The 18,403-nt window shown below is 44.5% G+C and overlaps 1 protein-coding gene across 1 annotated transcript in view; it reads left to right on the forward strand.

Annotated features, from left to right (window-relative positions):
* The window catches only part of LOC126929776 (protein HIRA), a 100,445-nt gene that overhangs the window by 14,596 nt on the left and 67,446 nt on the right, over positions 1 to 18,403 (forward strand). The window contains 4 exon segments of the mRNA XM_050746435.1: positions 6,700 to 6,762; positions 8,875 to 8,985; positions 10,200 to 10,290; positions 11,595 to 11,689. Coding sequence (XP_050602392.1) covers positions 6,700 to 6,762; positions 8,875 to 8,985; positions 10,200 to 10,290; positions 11,595 to 11,689 — 360 coding nt within the window.

The following is an 18,403-nucleotide window of genomic DNA, read 5'->3' on the forward strand; positions in this document are numbered from 1 at the left end:
TTACCTCAGGTGGTCCACCCGCCTCAGCCGATCCACCCGCCTCAGCCTCCCAAAGTTCTGGGATTACAGATGTGAGCCCTCGCACCCTGCCTCATTTATGTATTTTCTTTGGAGAAATGCCTGTTGAAGTTATTTGCCCAATTTTGAGTCATATTGTTGAGAAGTTTTAGTTGTTGTTGAGTTTTAGGATTTCTCTATATATTCTGGACATTAATCCCTTATCAGATATGTAATTTCTCCGATTCTATGGGTTGCCTTTTTATTCTGTTGATATTTTCCTGTGATGCACAAAAGTTTTAAATTTTGATAAAGTTCAGTTTATTTTTCTTTTATTGCCTGTGCCTTTGGTCTCATATCTAAGAAATTATTGCCAAATCCATGGTCAGATGCAGTGGTGCACGCCTGTAATCCTAGCACTTTGGGACGTCAAGGTAGCAGATCGCTTGAGCTCAGGAGTTTGAGACCAGTCTGGGCAACATGGTGAAACCCCATCTCTACAAGAAATACAAAAATTAGCCAGGCATGGTGGTGCCTGAGTAGTTGGGGACTGAGGTGGGAGGATTGCTTGAGCCTAGGAGGTCGAGGCTGCAGTAAGCCAAGATCATACCATTGCACTCCAGCCTGGGTGACAGAATGAGGTGCTGTCTCAAAAAAAAAAAGAAAGAAAGAAAAAAGAAAAAAATATTACTGCCAAATCCAATCTTGTGAAGCTTTTCCCCTGTGTTTCTTTCTAAGATATATATGCAGGTCTTTGATCCATTTTGGGTTAATTGTATATGGTACGAGATAGGGATCCAACTTCATTCTTTTGCATGTGCAGTTTTCACAGTACCATTTGTGAAGGAGACTGTTCTTTCCCCATTGAATGGTCTTGGCCCCTTGTCAAAATCATTTGACCATATACAGAAGGGCTTATTTCTGGGCTCTGTATTCTGTTTTTCTGGGTGTCTGTCTATGCCTGTACTTCACTGTTCTGATTACTGTAGCTTTGTAGTAAGTTTTGAAAGAAGGAAGTGTGAGATCCCCAACTTTGTACTTTTTGAAGATTCTTTTGACTGTTCAGGGTCCCTTAAGATTACATGTGAATTTTGGGATGGATTTTTTTTTTTTTAATTTCTGCAGAAAGTACCATTGGGATTTTCACAGGCATTGCATTAAACCTACAAATCACTTTTAGGAGTTTTGACTTTTTTTTTTTTTTTTTTTTTTTTTTTTTTTTTTGGAGACGGAGTTTCACTCGTTGCCCAGGCTGGAGTGCAATGGCACAAACTCAGCTCACTGCAACCTCTGCCTCCCAGGTTCAGGCAGTTCTCCTGCTTCAGCCTCCCAAGTCACTGGGATTACAAGCATGTGCCACCATGCCCGGCTAATTTTTGTATTTTTAGTAGAGATAGGGTTTCTCCATGTTGGTCAGGCTGGTCTCGAACTCCCGCCCTCATGTGATCCGCCCACCTCAGCCTCCCAAAGTGCTGGGATTACAGGCATGAGTCACTGCTCCCAGCCTAACATCTTAAAGTTATTAAATCTTCTAGTCCATGAGTACATACATACTGTTTTTTCACTTATTTGTGTCTTTGATTTCCTTCAGCAATGTTTTATAGTTTCAGTATACAAGTCTTTCGCCTCCTTGGCTAAGTTTATTCCTACAAATTTTATTCATTTTGATTCTGTTGTAAATTGAATTGTTTTCTTAATTTCCCTTTCAGATTGCTCATTGTTGGTGTATAGAAATGCAGATGACTTTTGTTTGTTGATTTTTTTATCTGCAACTTAGCTGAATTCATTTATTAGCACTAATAGTTTTTCTGCGGAATCTTTAGAGTTTTCTACATTTAAGATTATGTTGTTTGCAGCTGGGCGGGGTGGCTCAAGCCTGTAATTCTGGCACTTTTTAGCTAGGCATGGTGGCACACACCTATAGTCCCAGCTACTTGGGAGGCTGAGGCAGGAGAATCGCTTGAACTTGGGAGGCAGAGGTTGCAGTGAGCTGAGATTGTGCCGTTGCACTCCAGCCTGGGTGACAGAGTGAGAATTTGTCTCAAAATAAATGAATAAGTAAGTAAGTTTGTGTTGTTTGCACCCACCTTATATATTTTTTGTTTTGTTTTGTTTTTTTGAGACAGAGTCTTACTCTGTCACCCAGGCTGGAGTTCAGTGGTGCGCCATGTTGGCCAGGCTGTTCTCAAACTCCTGACCTCAAGTGATCTACCTGCCTCAGCCTCCCAACTGCTGGAATTACAGGCGTGAACCACCGTGACCAGACCCACCTTATATTTTAGTATTGTTTTGTAACTGTTTCATTTAATAAATGTTTCAAACATTTTCTTATTTTTAATTCTGTATTTGTCAACATTGGTTAAAACCAAGTTCTGCTGGGCGGTACAGGAAAAGTGTTCCCAGGAGCAACATTCACTGGGCAAAGGCCTCAACTTTCCCAAGCTTCATTCCAAAAGGACGTATGCACATGTGTTCCAGTCAGCTCTACCCAATGAACTATCAGAGCATAAAAGCCCAGAGACTTTCTGGAGCCAAGCCGAAGGTCTGCTGAGAGGGAAGGGCCAGCGCTCTCCATTGTGCCCTCTTTGCTTTGCCTCTGGCCACCTCTCTCTGCTCAGAGTTTAAGTTCCCATGTTTAGTCCTCTTCTAGGAATCTTTCCCCTGGTGTGAAGGAGGGTACGATTCTACCCAAGCATGCCCTGTCATAATCCCAGCTTCCTTAATGTATTCTTTATTCCCTGCCAGATGGGAAGCATTCGTGCTGCTCTTGTCAAATCAGCAAACCCCCAGACAGTAGACAGTGACTGACTATATTGGCTCTGTATTAGGTGTGCAGGGACAACATTCTGATCTGGGGTTGATCTAAGGATAGGTGATTGCTTGGTGTCTCCAGAGTCTAGGGTGTGTTAATTTGTCTTTTCTTTCTGTCTCTATTACAAAGAAAGTCCAGACACTGGAGGTAGTTGGGAACTCATCTTTGTCGTCATCATGCTGTGCCGCAGGAAGAGTTTTCTAACTAGCTCGGCCAGAAGGTCCCTTTCCTCAGCTCCACCTCAAAGACCCCTTTAGAAGAGGTTCATTCCTGGCCGGGTGCGGTGGCTCACGCCTGTAATCCCAGCACTTTGAGAGGCCGAGGCGGCTGAATCATGAAGTCGGGAGATCGAGACCATCCTGGCTAACACGGTGAAACCCCGTCTCTACTAAAAATATAAAAAATTAGCCGGGCCTGGTGGCAGGCACGTGTAGTCCCAGGTACTCAGGAGGCTGAGGCAGGAGAATGGTGTGAACCCGGGAGGCGGAGTTTGCAGTGAGCCAAGATCGTGCCACTGCACTCTAGACTGGGTGACAGAGTGAAACTCTGCCTCGAAAAAAAATAAAAAAAAAAAGAAGAGGTTCATTCCCAATGATGGAATGTGAGTGACTGCTTTCCTTGGGACAGAAAGGTCTAGTGCTGTAAGGAGGTGGGGAGCCAGCACTGCGCTGGTGTCTGTGTAGGTCCCCTACCATATTTCATCTCATTTACTGCACAACACTAAGAAAGGAAACATGGTGCCAACAAACCAGGCACGCCTTCCACCAAGGTGTGTCCTCATCGTGTGAAATGGATGCATCTTAGAAGTAACGTGACACAGCATCTTAATCTGTCTCACAAGGTGCTTGTAATGGTGAATGTGTCCTCCACATTTTTGCAGATTAAGAAATGGGTGTGGCCAGGCGTGGTGGCTCACGCCTGTAATCCCAGCACTTTGGGAGGCCGAGGCAGGTGGCTCACCTGAGGTCAGGAGTTCAAAACCAGCCTGACCAACAACTACTAAAAATACAAAAATACAAAATACAAAAGTTAGCCAGACGTGGTGGCGTGCGACTGTAGTCCTAGCTACTCGGGAGGCTGAGGCAGGAGAATTGCTTGAACCTGGGAGGCAGAGGTTGCGGTGAGCCAAGATCGCACCACTGCACTCCAGCCTAGGCAACAGAGCGAGACTCCATCTCAAAATAATAAAATAAAATAAAAAATAAAATCTCAAGGCTTTGCAGCTGGGTAAGTGGCAGGGCTGAAGATTCAGCCCATGATGTTTAATGCCAAAACCAAAACCTGTTGCCAGCCTCCATCCCTGCCTTCCCCTGGAGCCTGGAGGCCCCCACCCCCATTTTCCACACTGCTATTGTGGAGCCTGAATGTGAATATGACCTTGGAATTACCCTGCCTTAAAAGTACCATTAGAGAAATGTCTGAGCTCCTTACTGATGCTTGCTGAGCCCTGGCCATCTCTGTCTCCTCTTCTTTCTCATACCCTACCTGCACTCTGCTCTGCAGCAGCACATCAGCCTATTTCTTGATTCCATGCTGTGCATCCCCTCAGCCTGAAATCCCTCTCCCTCACCCGATCTTCTGGCTAACTCTTACTCAACCTTTGGGACCCAATTCAGTTGTTATATTTACAGGAAGCCCGAGGCTGAATGAGTCAGGTGGCTTTCTACTTGTGAAGTGTCCATCAGCGGACATCTTACTAGGGGAGTTTGTATGATTATATATCTTTACTTTCTCATTGCTTAGCTTAATGCCTGGCACATAGTAGAAATCTGCAAACAGAGACTGAGTGAGAAAACATGCAGTCGATGCTGTGAGTGGGCATGATCTAAAGCGCACAGGCTCTAATTGGTACCTGTGCAGCTGAGCCTGGCTCAGCCTGTGTGTGCTCTTGGGTAGTCGGGGGAACTGTGACTTGCAGGTAAGGGTTTCTGATGTGCTTCTTGAGGGGACTCATATCATACAATGTCTCACAGACTTATGGAACTGAAAAGCACTCCAAGGGGAGGGGAATGTTCCGCCCTGATTGCCTGTCAAGACCAAGGCTGTCAGCTAGAATATTTTTTGTTAAAATGACAAATGCCCAGCTAAAGTTGGCTTAAGCAGAAAAGCAAATGAATTGGCATTTTGGGTTATCTCTTATATGACAAACCCCTAAATTTGCTGGCTTAAAACAATAACAGTTTTATTATTTGCTCATAGTTCTGCAGCTTGTCAGGACTCAGCAGGTCCAGCTCATCTTGGCTCTATGGAATCTGCTGGGATGGCTCGAATAGCTTGGGGATAGAACACCTCACCAGGCCTGTGTCTGTGGCCTTGATTCTCACTTGTCCGGGCTCTTTGATGCTCTACATGTGGCCAGTTTGGGCCTCTTCAAAACATAGTGGTCTCAGGGTACTTGGACTTCGCACATGGCAACTAGATTTCTCCAGAGAGCCAAAGTTGAACTGCTAGACTCTTTAGGCCTACACCTGGAACTGGAGCAACATTGCTTCTGTCATTTCCCTTTGGTTAAAACGGGTCCCAGGTGTTTCAGATAAGGGATACTCAACCTGTACTACATAATGACCAGTAAGAAGGAAAGTGTATTTTCTCTCAAGTTCATGCTTGATTTGACTGCACGGCTACGGCTCTCCACAGCAGGGTGCTGCCTGGGTCCCATGCTGGGCAGTGCCTTTTGGGCATCAGCATTTAATTTTCAACACTTGCATGGGAGCCCTGGCAGGACTTCACAGTTCTCAGGCAGCCACTGCCTGCCCACACACCCCTGACCCCAGTAGTTGCTGAGTGATTCTAGGGCTGGTGACTCTGGTACTGTATCCACATTGCCGCCTCTTGGGTGACAGAGACAGAACATGTTCAATTCCACACACCCCTGACCCCAGTACTTGCTAAGTGATTCTAGGGCTGGTGACTCTGGTACTGTATCCACATTGCCGCCTCTTGGGTGACAGAGACAGAACATGTTCAATTAAGAGACTCTTGGCAGCAGCCCATCTATATCAGCAATTGCTGATGCTTAGTTCATTGTCATGTATCTCCTTTGCCACCGAACAAATATTGCTGCGCTACCATGCACTGGGTACTACGCCAGAGGGAGAAGATGTGATGAACTCAACAGCAACTGACATACTACTTGTAGCTCTTGTACCTTTGTCCTAGAAGCAGGGAGCTGGACAAATGCCCACCAGGCGTGAGTCCCTTCTATGGTCTGCTGGGTTTCAAGCTCCTACAGTGCTTTTGCCAGTCTGATCCACCCACCCAGCCAGCCAGCTAGCTTCATGGGATCCTAGTGCAAGCCTCAGAACTAATAGCCACAGTCCTTTCTCCTGGAGGAATTGAACAGCTAATTTAACATAGAATACAAACTGTGAAGGAAGTTCAGCCAGAGGAGATGCTGAGATGGCAGACTCTATGTGAACTTCACAGCACAAACAAAAGAGGGCTGTTTGGAAGCAGAAGTATGACAAGTGAAGAAATGCTCCTTGGTTGCAGCCAGCCCTGGTCCTGCTCAGCTGTCAGCCAGAAAAGACAAATAGTGCTCCTTCTGTCCAGGCTGCCAGTCAAGTGCAGATCTGCACAATAGGGAGATGTCTGGAGTTATAGCTGTGTGCCCTTTTCACTAAGTACCTGTGACTCAGAACTTTAATCATGAACAGCTCATAGCCTTTACAAACACACATCCCTGCAAGATGGCAGACAAATGCCCAGGCATCCTGTGGGCTCAGCCATTCTCAGTGATGGAATGCTTCCTCCCACTGTTGGACTTTCAGCAGTCTAATGTTTGGAGAATCTTCTAGCAGTTTAGACTTTAACTGAATCTGTTGAGTTTGATACTCTTCAATGAATAAAAGCCAATTTACATATTGTATTTTTTTTTTCTTTGTTTCCAGGCAAGCCGATTTTTTCAGTTGATATTCACCCTGACGGGACCAAGTTCGCAACTGGAGGACAAGGTATGTTTATGGAATAATGAAAGGGAAAACTTAGCAGTCCTGGCACCTTGCTCTTCTCCTGCTGTCCATTTAACTGTAGAGGGAATACTTGCTATTTTTCAGTACAGATGCAATGCTGTTTAAAATGTATGGTTATAATGTGTTATCTAAATGGATAAAATCAAAATCCTTTTATGGCTTTAGTGTGCTCTCTGTAAATATTTTGGCAGCAGGTTTATCATTCTAATTTCTGTTTATTGGGTTAATATTAAAATAAGTTTGTATCCCCAAGCTTGTTGAGCATCGAGAGTGGCAGGTGGTGCAGTGGGCAAAGCCCAGCCCCAGAGGCAAGGGCTCTGTCAGTATTTTTCTTATCTGAAAAAAGGGAATGAGAGTGGTTTAAGCTTCTAAAGCAATCAGGTAGTTATTAGGCCCATTTTCTCGTCAAAGGAATTCAGCTAGGTTAAGGAGAAAGTACACTGTGGGCAAGTAAGAAAGCCCACACCATTTGAAACTGTTATTGGTAGTATTGCCCTTCTGCTGCAGCCAGCATCTTTTGCAATGTTACATGGTTCTATTTGGAAAGACAGAGCTGTTCTTCATGCTAGGACACCAAGGTGTATATATAGTGACAGAATGTAGCATTCCACAGAGCCCAGCCCCCTGTTGTCTTCACCCCAGAACAGGGCCTCCCTCCAACCAGGCCTCCCCAGGCAGCACTTAGAGAGTGACTTTATGAGCTTTAGGTCCTCGGGCCAGGTGCTGCAGGGTGGGTTTCCAGTAGATGGTTCCACCCAGAGTCAAGGAGCTGGAAGGGAGTGTAGGGAAGCTGTGGGCAGGGAAGCCTTTCTCTCCTTCCATGCTGTGGACTGTACCCAAGAGGAGGTGCAGCACATGAGAGAGAACACATGGACTTAGCTGGAGGAATTAGAGGGTTTGCACCTGTACCCAGAAGACACACATTTTACCACGTTGGTCCAGCAGAAATGTTTGGAACTATTTTTACATATTGGCCAAGGGGCAGTTTCAAACATGCTTTATGGTAATTTTGGCATGTTCATTGGATTTGGCCCCATTATAATAGGAAATTAAGTGAGGGGCTAAACTTTGTTAGATATCAGTGATGGAAAGCTTAGAAATCATTACTAAGGCCGGGCATGGTGGCTCACACCTGTAATTTCAGCACTTTGGGAGGCCTAGGCAGGCAAATCATCTGAGGTCAGGAGTTCAAATCAGCTTGGCCAACATGGTGAAACCCCATCTCTACTAAAAATACAAAAATTAGCTGGGTGTCATGGTGTTCGCCTGTAATCCCAGCTACTCAGGAAGCTGAGGTAGGAGAATCACTTGAACGTGGGAGGCGGAGGTTGCAGTGAGCCGAGATCATGCCACTGCACTCCAGCCTGGGAGACAGAGCGAGACTCCATCTCAAAAAAAAAGAAAGAAAAGAAATCATTACTAAAAGGCATGGGTATATTTTTCAGCCAAGCAATACATCACCTCATGCACAGGAGCCCTAAATCCCCTCTTTTGGTTGGTCTCTCATCTGTAGGTAACTGCAAAGGGTAGATAACAAGATAATGAGCCCTTTTTCCTGTGTTCAGGGTGCATTTGGGTCTCAAAACAGTCAGCTCTGAAACAGCCTAAATTCCAGGCAGCCCCTGGAAGGCGAGCCCCACTGTGTGGGGCTGTGGTGTGCTTTTCTTTTTCCTTTTGGGGTGTACATAGAACGGAAAAGGTTTTGTGACATTGACTTTCCCTTCTCCTCATTTCACAGATGAGGAGTCAAGGAGTCAGAGTCTAGGTGCTGGGGGGGCATGAAGACCTTCTAGGGAACCCTGGTGGATCCGTGTTAGAGGCTAGACCAGAGCTCAGTTCCCTCCTGATTGCTAAAGTTCTTTTTGTAAAGTCCGGTTGACTTCTGCTGACTGCTAAGTCCTCTCTGTTTGGTCCCCATGAGTACTTATCATCTTTTCTGTAACTTAAATTAGTAATTTAAATTCAGTCTCCTTAGATCTAGTTAATTATTATTTATGGAAGCTAAGCGAGGACTTCTCATTTAATTGGACATTAAATATTAATATCAAATTTCTACTCCTTGCACATTCAGTAATTTCTGCTCCTTCATTCCAGGGCAGGATTCTGGGAAGGTTGTGATCTGGAATATGTCTCCAGTCCTCCAGGAGGATGACGAGAAGGATGAAAATATTCCCAAGATGCTTTGCCAGATGGACAATCACTTAGGTATTACAGAGTGGCCCTTTGCAGGCTTTGCGTGTTGGCAGAGTGCCCAAGGTTAGCACATGTGTTTGTAATTAGAAAGATAAGGCCCCGTGCGGCGGTAACTCCCCTCGGCCTGCTGTCTGAAGGCACAGATGTTGGCTGCACACCTGGGTGAGTTATTCGGCAGAAGACTCGGCCCGCCCACAGAACCATCTTTGGACAGTCTGCAGGTACCTCTGGTGATTTCCTGCTCATGAGTCGTTACTGCCTGATTCCATGGGGCTTTGGGGCCAGCGACCTGGACACAATAGGGTTCTAGGGAAGGGTGCGCAAGAGACAGTTTACCAAAACATCTCAGGTTGGCACTGTGTCACTCCGAGGCTCTCTGCCAGGACCCTTTTGGCCATCAGACAGTGTCATGGTTTCCTTTCCTGCTGTAGTGCCTTAGTTTCCCACCCCTGAGATGCTTAATGAACAGTCACTGACCTTTGGACATCAGCTCCTTCCTTTGCTCTGTGTGTTCTTGTCCTCTCAACATGCCTCTCAGCATCTTCAGACTTGGAGCATAAGTTACTCACAGGCCATGTGGGGGCTACAACTTTGATAGCCATCTTTCAGGTCTCCCAAAGGCCAAGTTGTGAGTACTCTTGGAGGCTGTGGCCCATCAGAGGCCTGGGGGAATTTCTGCTGATCTTAGTTTATAAGCGCAGAGTCAATCAATCTGCAGTGCTGGCGAGTTTGGAAAATCCGAATGTGAAAGGGCTGGCTCTGACAGATGAGATGAAGTCAGAGTTTAATACCCTAAGAGACTGCTCACCTGAAAATTCTAGAAAAAGCATCTGACCCTTTTTTAGCACATACTCTCTTTTTGAGAATAATCTCTACTCAGAAATACATCTCATCAATAGATGGCCCTTTTGAAATAATGAGATTTGGTTATCATTTTTTTATTTTCTTGGAAAGAAGCCTTCTATTGACTATATCATTCAGCACTAACGATTCTCAGAGAATGTATATTTTTCACCCTCCAGACTGTTCTGGTAATTTGTTTTTATAGCACAAGTAGGTTAGTACTTAAACTGAATTGTTTTTCTGGGGCTGTCACACAGTAGATGCCTTAAATAGATTAGATAGATTAGATTTTATAAACCCTTTACATCTTGCCAAACTCTACATGAAGCAAATGGGCATGACTATTGGATTTTCATCACCCTATTTTTTTTTTTTCTTCCCAGCATGTGTGAACTGTGTGCGGTGGTCAAACAGTGGGATGTATTTAGCTTCTGGGGGAGATGACAAACTGATTATGGTGTGGAAGCGGGCTACGTAAGCATCATTTTCCTTTCTTCACATTTTATTTTTAGAAGCTGCTTTGCTGGTCTTTATCAAAGTCACCTTTCCCCACCTTGTCACTGAAGTTCCCATAGCCCTGACCTCATAAGTAATAGGAAGTGCATGTAGGTCAGGAGCAGGTGGATCTTGACGAGGGATTCAGGAGACCTAGTCAACTGCCCCCTCACGGGACTGCAGGCTCTCACCTGAAAAGGAAAGGCTGATCTTTTCTAGTGCTGATGTGGGTGGAGCTTCATTGCTTTTGTTTTTTTTCAAATGAAATTTCACATGGAAGCCCAGTATACAAAATGGTTAAAAGTTAGGGTGTTCTGGTTCTTGCCCAGGATCTGGGGCAGGGAATCCAGAGTCCAACCTCTTTGCCATTTCTTTATTCTCTGTTGGTCCCCACCTGGGGCAGCCTCTGCTCTACTCTCAAAAGAAGCTAACCATCACCTGGAAAACTATTGCTCCCAGGTCTCTGGGCCAGTCAGGCTGGGGAACCAGACCCTACACCACTGCTCATCAAGAGTGGCCCTGTGGCTGTGGCTTCAAGAGCAGAGGCAGAGGCTGTCTCTTTAGCCTACTTGGCTGTCTCAGCACACTCTCTTTCTGTGGATTTGTGATGAGCTCTACAAGAGCAAAAGGTTGTTATCAAAGGCTCTGAGCATTGGTGTGTCAGCACTGCCTCCACCAGGCCCCAGGTGACTGATGCTCCTCTGGCTCCTCTGGTGGGGGCTAGTACCTGTAGATCACATGGTTTCTCTGCCTCAGATGTCAAAGCCATTTGATTCATTGTGAGACGCTTAAAAATAAAATACTGTTGATTTTGCTTCTTTAAATAGCCAACATAAATAACATTTAGTATACAATTTAGAAAACTAAAAATACAAAAGAAAAAATATCCCTCATCACGCCACCTAAAGAAAGCTGCAGTTAATATTTTGACATTTTGGGATGTCCTCCTGACCCATTTTCCATGCATAGATGTTATCCATGTCATGTGTTTTTTTTTCCTTTACATAAGTGATATCATATTGTATGTGATGTCCTGTGGCCTGCTTCTTTCTCTTATTGTGAACATTTTTCCATGCAAGATTTGTAATGGCTGTGTAGTATTTCATCAAGTGCATGGATCATAATTCACCTAATCAGCCCCTTTTATTCAGCAACCCAGTGCTTTCCAGTTCTTGTTTGTTTTTGCTTTGTTCTGTCTGCCCTGATAAGCTGGCTGCAGGGAGCATTTCTGGGCAGTGCCCAGAGCACTCCATGAGTGCCTTTTTGGCCCTTTTCTCACACAGGTACATCGGCCCCAGCACCGTGTTCGGCTCCAGTGGTAAGCTTGCCAATGTGGAGCAGTGGCGGTGTGTCTCCATCCTCCGGAGTCATTCAGGCGGTGAGTGGGACTGCCTGTTGGGGTGGGCGGGCCCCTGACACCTGGCTCAGATCAGCAGTACCACCATGTCCCCTGTGGGACTGTTTGGTCCTTAAAGCAGCCCTATGTCTGGGCTGTCCCTCCCCATCACAGTCAGTCACACCCTGCCTATCCCTTACGATCTGTGCAGTCACCGGCTCCACTACCTCTCTCCAGCTGCATTCAGTCTCCCCACTCTTGCCCTCATGGGGTATATGTTTATATCTTTAATGTAGAACTTCCCACGTTCTGCTGTTTGTCCTGCTGAACAGAATCAGTACCTTCATCAGCGGATCACTAAGTCCGTAAGCACACTTTGTTTATTCCCCAGAAATCAGCTCACAGATGCCCATTGAAAAGATCTCAACTTGAACTTGAGTATGTTTGCAGTGGTTTAAATAAACTTGGTATGGAAAAAAGCACATTTTATGAATTTAGACTGAGGGGGAAAGGTACCCATGCACTGTATACTCAGGTGTCAAGGATACCAGGTTGAGTGCAATTTAGACTTGACTCAGGAGCTTTCCATGATTCCATGGATCATGGAAAGCTTGTGCTCCCTGTTACTGAGGGAATCCCTTATCATGGAAGAGATAGGGAGCCACTAAAAGCTTTGAAGCATAACTGAGAGGTAATTGTGACAGCTCAGTGAAGTGGAGGTTCTTCCAGTGGTTCAGATGGACACCGTCAGGGCCTGAGCTAGGCCTGTGATAATTGAGGTAGAGAAGAGGAGATCGATTTGGGAATACTTAGGACTGGGCACAGAGAGGTATGAGATAGATTCCTGACTGGATGCCTAGATAGTCAGAGGTATGACCTCTGCTGAGACCTTAAGGGCAACAGGCTTATGGGGATGGATACCAGTTCAGAATGGGCTTGCCCCTGGCTTGAGGGGTAGGGGAAGAAATGTCAAGAAACCTTGGAATTGAGCCTGGAGATCTGGGCGAGGACAGGGCAGGAGTGAGAGGTGTGCGAGGTGGCATCACCTGTAATCCATTGGCAGTGTATGCTTAGCGGATTCTCTGTAGACAGTTTAAAGGAGAACAAACCCATCTTGGTGGCAGCCATAGATTGAGTCCACGTTTGTGAAAGTTGAAACGGTAGTGTTGTATTATTGTTTGATAATGAAATTGTGTAATTTGCCCTTATTTGTGTCACAGTACTAACAGTGAAGTCTAGTTGAACTTTTCTGGAACTTGGTGCACATGTCTATAAGGGTGCCCAAGCATGGGGTAGGCCTCAAGTGAGAACTACAAGGCCCTAGCCAGAGCCTTGCATTCTCTGTCTTACCCCACCCCCCAGTGGGGCTCCTTTACCAGACAGGTAGGGTTGACACTCATTACTCACTGGTCCTGGTAGCAGGTGTGGGCAGAACCATTCAAGAAGAAAAATCAATGACAAGCAGAAGTAAATGAATAAGAAAGAACTGGATCTTTGAAAAGCAAAGTGTGAGAAATATATACTTGGTATATTTAATTGGGGGTTGGGAAGAAAAAGCCTAGACAAAATTAGAGGTTAAAGATCTAGAAAAACATTTAACCCAGACAGAAAAAAATCATCAAACAGTACAATATAATGTTTGTACTATTAAGCTAAAAAAATACTAAAAAATCGTTTTCTAGGATTACCATAGGATTAGGAAAAACTGAACAGAATAATAACCAATGAAGAAATGGAAGGCTGTCTTCAGAAATGCTTCTTAGTCCTAAATTATTTGTAGATGCATTGTTTTGAGCTTTTAAGAAAAATTATACAGGCCGGGCGCGGTGGCTCAAGCCTGTAATCCCAGCACTTTGGGAGCCCGAGACGGGTGGATCACGAGGTCAGGAGATCGAGACCATCCTGGCTAATATGGTGAAACCCCGTCTCTACTAAAAATACAAAAAACTGGCCGGGCGAGGTGGCGGGCGCCTGTGGTCCCAGCTACTCGGGAGGCTGAGGCAGGAGAATGGCGGGAACCCGGGAGGCGGAGCTTGCAGTGAGCTGAGGTCCGGCCACTGCACTCCAGCCCGGGCGACAGAGCGAGACTCCGTCTCAAAAAAAAAAAAAAAAAAAAAAAAAAAGAAAAATTATACAGAACAATAGCAATATTTATAATTGAAAAGGAGATATAAGCCAGGATTATTATATCTGGAAAATACAAGAAAACCTAAGAACAATAATGTAACAAAAGCATAGAATAATATGAATAAAGATAGAAAAATCAGAAGTGATACTCGTAAATATAACATTTGAAAACAGTAATTTATTTATTTATTTATTTGAGACAGAATCCTGCTCTATTGCCCAGGCTGTAGTGCAGTGGTGTGATCTCAGCTCACTGAAACCTCCACCTCCGGGGTTCCAGCGATTCTCCTGCCTCAGCCTCCTGAGTAGCTGGGACTACAGCCGCATGCCACCACACCCGGCCAATTTTTTTTGTATTTTTAGTAGAGACAGGGTTTCACCATGTTAGTCAGGATGGTCTTGATCCCCTGACCTCATGATCTGCCTGTCCCGGCCTCCCACAGTGCTGGGATTACAGCTGTGAGCCGCTGCGCCCGGCCAGAAAACAGTAATTTATTATGATTAAATGTGACATAATATAAGTGTAGTACAAGATAATCTATTAATGTAACTTTACATACTAGGAAGTTAGATAGGAAAAGCTACAGTCATCTTAGGTATTTTAAAAGGAACATTAGACAATTCAATATCAGTTCCTGTTAAAAATGCTTTTTTAAAAATGCCTATAGAAAGATATTTCTTTTCTTTTTTTGTTTTTGAGATTGTGTCTCACTATGTCACCCAGGCAGAATGCAGTGGTGCAATTACGGCTCACTGCAGCCTTGAACTCCTGGGCTCGGGTGATCCTCTTGCCTCAGCCTCCCGAGTAGCTAGGACTACAGATATGCATCACCATACCTGGCTAATTTTTTTTATTTTTTGTAGAGATGGGTTTCACTATGTTGCCCAGGCTGGTCTTGAGCTCTTAGGCTCAAGAGATCCTCCCACCTGCACCTTCCAAAGTGCTGGGATTACAGACGCAAGCCATCACACCTGGCCTAAAGCTGTTTCCTTAACATGGTAGAGTCCTTAGTCTTTTTCAAACCCGTGGCAAATATTACAGTTCACAGTTAAGCCTGGTTGTGGTTTATATCAAGAAAAAGACAGTGATGGGTGTTGTCATTTAATTTATTGCTCTGGAATTTCTGCAACACAGTTAAACAGAAACTGGAAAATAAGACAAAAAGGAAATGAAGGTGACATTATTTCACATTAAGAAAAACCATAGGATAATAAAGCTCCTGGAACAAATAAAGCACTGAAAAATACTTAGAACTAATGAGTCTTTATATTGGCCTCAGAACAATTTTAAATTATTTATCTTTTGCTACTAATAGCCAATTAGAATAACTCATAATAAAAAGAGAATTATACATAGTGGGATCAAAAGTTATAAATATCCAGGAACAAGTAATCTCACCAAGAAATGAATTAGATTTCTACAACTTAAATCACAAACGTTTTAAGATATAAACATTGAGAGACAGAAAACGGCTTCATAAATTCAAAGGCTAAATGAAATACATTTTTCCCCAAATTAATATTTACTTGTCCATATACCAAACATTTATTGAATGTCTGCCATGTTCCAGGCACTGTTCTTCTCTCAAGGAGTTTTGTTCTTGTAAAAGAGACTGACGAGTGAGTAGTATAGGAGATTTGAAGATTAGCCCAGAGGGCAGAGTCCTGTAAGGAGCTGGAAGATGAGTGCTCAGTGAGGAGATGACATTTGAGGGAACACTGGACAGCGATGTGGGGACAGCCAGTGTGAAGGCCCTGGAGCATGGACATGTGCTTAGTGTGCCCAGTGAACCCCTGGGAGCTGGGCTGCGGAGGAGGGTGCGAGAGGGAGTGTGCCTTCGAGACCATGGTGAAGGCTCTTCTCTGAGCAAGAATAGGAAGGCTCAGCAGGGATCTGGGCAGAGGAGTTGAGACCTTTGGCAGCAGTGTGGATTCTACCATGCGGGGCTCAGGGCTACACTGGGAAGACCAGTAAAGGAGCCGCTCCGAAAAACTAGGGAGAGACAATGGTGGTTTGGACTTGGGGCATAACACGGAGGTGGTGAGAAGTGGTCAGAGGCGGATTTCCTGGTGCATTGAATATGGGATATGAGATAAGCAGAGGAGTCAGGATGGCTTCCCAGACTATGGTCCAGACAGAGGAAAGGATGCAGTGAATGTAACCTGAAGCAGGAAGTCTGCAGGTGGGACAGAAATGTTTGTTAAGGGAAGTGTTTTGGAGTTTGGTTTTGGACATGGTAAGTTTGCCAGTGTAAGGGGACATACTGTGTAGACATTTGGAAATATGAATCTTGGAAATATGAGGTTCTGGGTATGAGCAGAGTCCAAGGATGAGCCTAGGGATTGGAGAGCTGAAACTGGCTACAGAAGCTAGGAGAGGCCAGTTAAGACAGTGAAAAGAAGCCAAGTATGGTGGTTCATGCCTGTAATCCCAGCACTTTAGGAAGCCGAGGCATGAGTGTCACTTGAGGCCAGTAGCTCAGCAGCCTGGGTGTCATAGTGAGACCCTGTCTCAACAACAGTAACAAAAGAGGCAGCGAAGAGAGTGTTTGAAGGAAAGGGGAACGGGCAGCATACTGCTTATTACTGAGGGGCAAAGTGAAGACCAAGGATGGACTGCTAGGCTTGACAGCATGGAGGCTGCTGGGGGCCTAGGCAAGTGCAATATTCATGTGGTGTCATTGGGCCAGAGGTATCATTGGAGGATATTCAAAAAACACTAGGGGAGGAGCTGAGCTTTGTCAGGTGTGTGGGAAGATGGAGGAGAAGAAAAGGGGGAGTGGTGGTGGGCTGTCAGCTGGAGGAGCGAGGTAAGGACCAGGTGGGTGGCAGGTGGTGAGAGGACAGCAGCATCAGTAGATCGGAGTTCCTGGTGGTGTGAAAGTGCTGTTGGAGCTGAGGGTGAGCTAGGAGCACGGGGCTGATGGCTGGCCTGTGGGAAGGTTGGAATTGAGACGGATTGCAGTGATTTGTCATGGAAGGCCTCTAGATATGACCATGGGGTGAAAGTAGTAGAAACCAAGGTCATCAGAAGGGAAGGAGGAATTTAAGGAACCAAGAGCCTGGGGTGTTAGAAGAATCATCCTCCTGGTCACCAAGAATGATGGTGAGAACAGTGGCCAGAAATGTAAATCCACAGGTGAGGGGAGGGGTCTCCTGTGTGTGTAGATGCACAACAAAAAGGAGGTGCTATATAGTCTGAAGACAGAAACTCCAAACTGGGAGTTTAGGAGAAAATTATGTCATGTGTGTGGATTTACTCAGCAGTGATTGTAAAGGACATCTGGAAGGATAAGAATGTTATGGATAAAAACATTCAAAGTTCCAGTGATAGAAACATCATGGGTTTGAGGGTAAACTCACAACACTGAAGGAGGCTACAGTGTACCTAAGAATTTGGTGTGATGTGAAAGGAGGCATCACCTATCAAAATGGATTCTTCCTCACATGGGGCGTAGTAACTATTAAACAGTTAGTGAGGAGAAATTAATTTCGATCCTCACCGAATACAGCACATACCAAAATAAATCCAGATATTAAAGAGAGAAACATTCTAAATAACTACACAAGGAAAAAATAGAATTGAATATTTACCAGACCTCTAGCAGAGAGAGTATTTTTCAAGGTTAACAAGGCAATAGAAGAAATCACAAAGGAGAATAACAGATTTTACTCCATAAAACTCCTACAGTATAAAAAGGTAAAGAGGTGAAATTTGCAGTTAATAGCTGCATTATATGTGTCTGTGGAGATTGCTAAGAAAATCCCTTCTCTTTTCTGGACTCCCACCTGACCACATATTCTCTGTTCTAGGATGTGGGCACTCCCCTGCTGTCCTGGTGTTTGCATGTCTGCCCCTTCAGGACTCTCAGTTCCTAGAGAAAGTTGTTGTTTTCTTCATTTTTGTAGGCACTGTGTTTATGTTGTTAGACCCACTGCCCAAAACACTTCCCAGTAAATAGCCACAATAAGTCAGCAAATCAGTCCAAAAAGACATTAGGTAAGAGACAAATGCTTTCACTAATAATCTAATTCAAAATTTAAAATACAAAAATGTACTTAATAAATAAGTCGGAAGGGGAAAAAGTCATCATCCTCAATGCTAATTAAGGGAGTTTTGGAGCAAACAGTCTGCATGTAGAAATATAAAACCACAGGGATCTTGGAAAAGCAGTCTACAGTTTTATGAGAATCCAGACCTGTGAGGATGCTCAGATATTCTGCCCAGGATTCGCACTCTGGGGTATGCATCTCAGAGAAATAATCCAGAGTGTGGAGAGTGACACATACACACGGGCCCAAAAAACTGGAATCCAGTTAACCTTCAGTGTTATATTAGGTCAATTAATAGTAGTGAATGCTCTCAACCACATAGAATGCAGGGCAAAAAAGGAAAGAAGCTGTGAAGATCACATAGGCATTTAGACTACAAAATGTGAACCACAGCATGTGAGACAATGTGAAAAAAAAACCTGTTAAACTGTCACTAGATTTTTTTTTAAACTAGAAAAAATACAATAGATATTTGGAATATTTTTGTTTAAACCTCTTGTACAAAGAAAGCACTTGATAGCTGTTACCTTGCTGCTATGTTTGTTTCTTCAACTCACCAATCATTCTTCTGTATAC

The sequence above is a fragment of the Macaca thibetana genome, chromosome 10, assembly GCF_024542745.1.
Source record: "Macaca thibetana thibetana isolate TM-01 chromosome 10, ASM2454274v1, whole genome shotgun sequence".
In the NCBI taxonomy this organism is placed as follows: Eukaryota; Metazoa; Chordata; class Mammalia; order Primates; family Cercopithecidae; genus Macaca; species Macaca thibetana.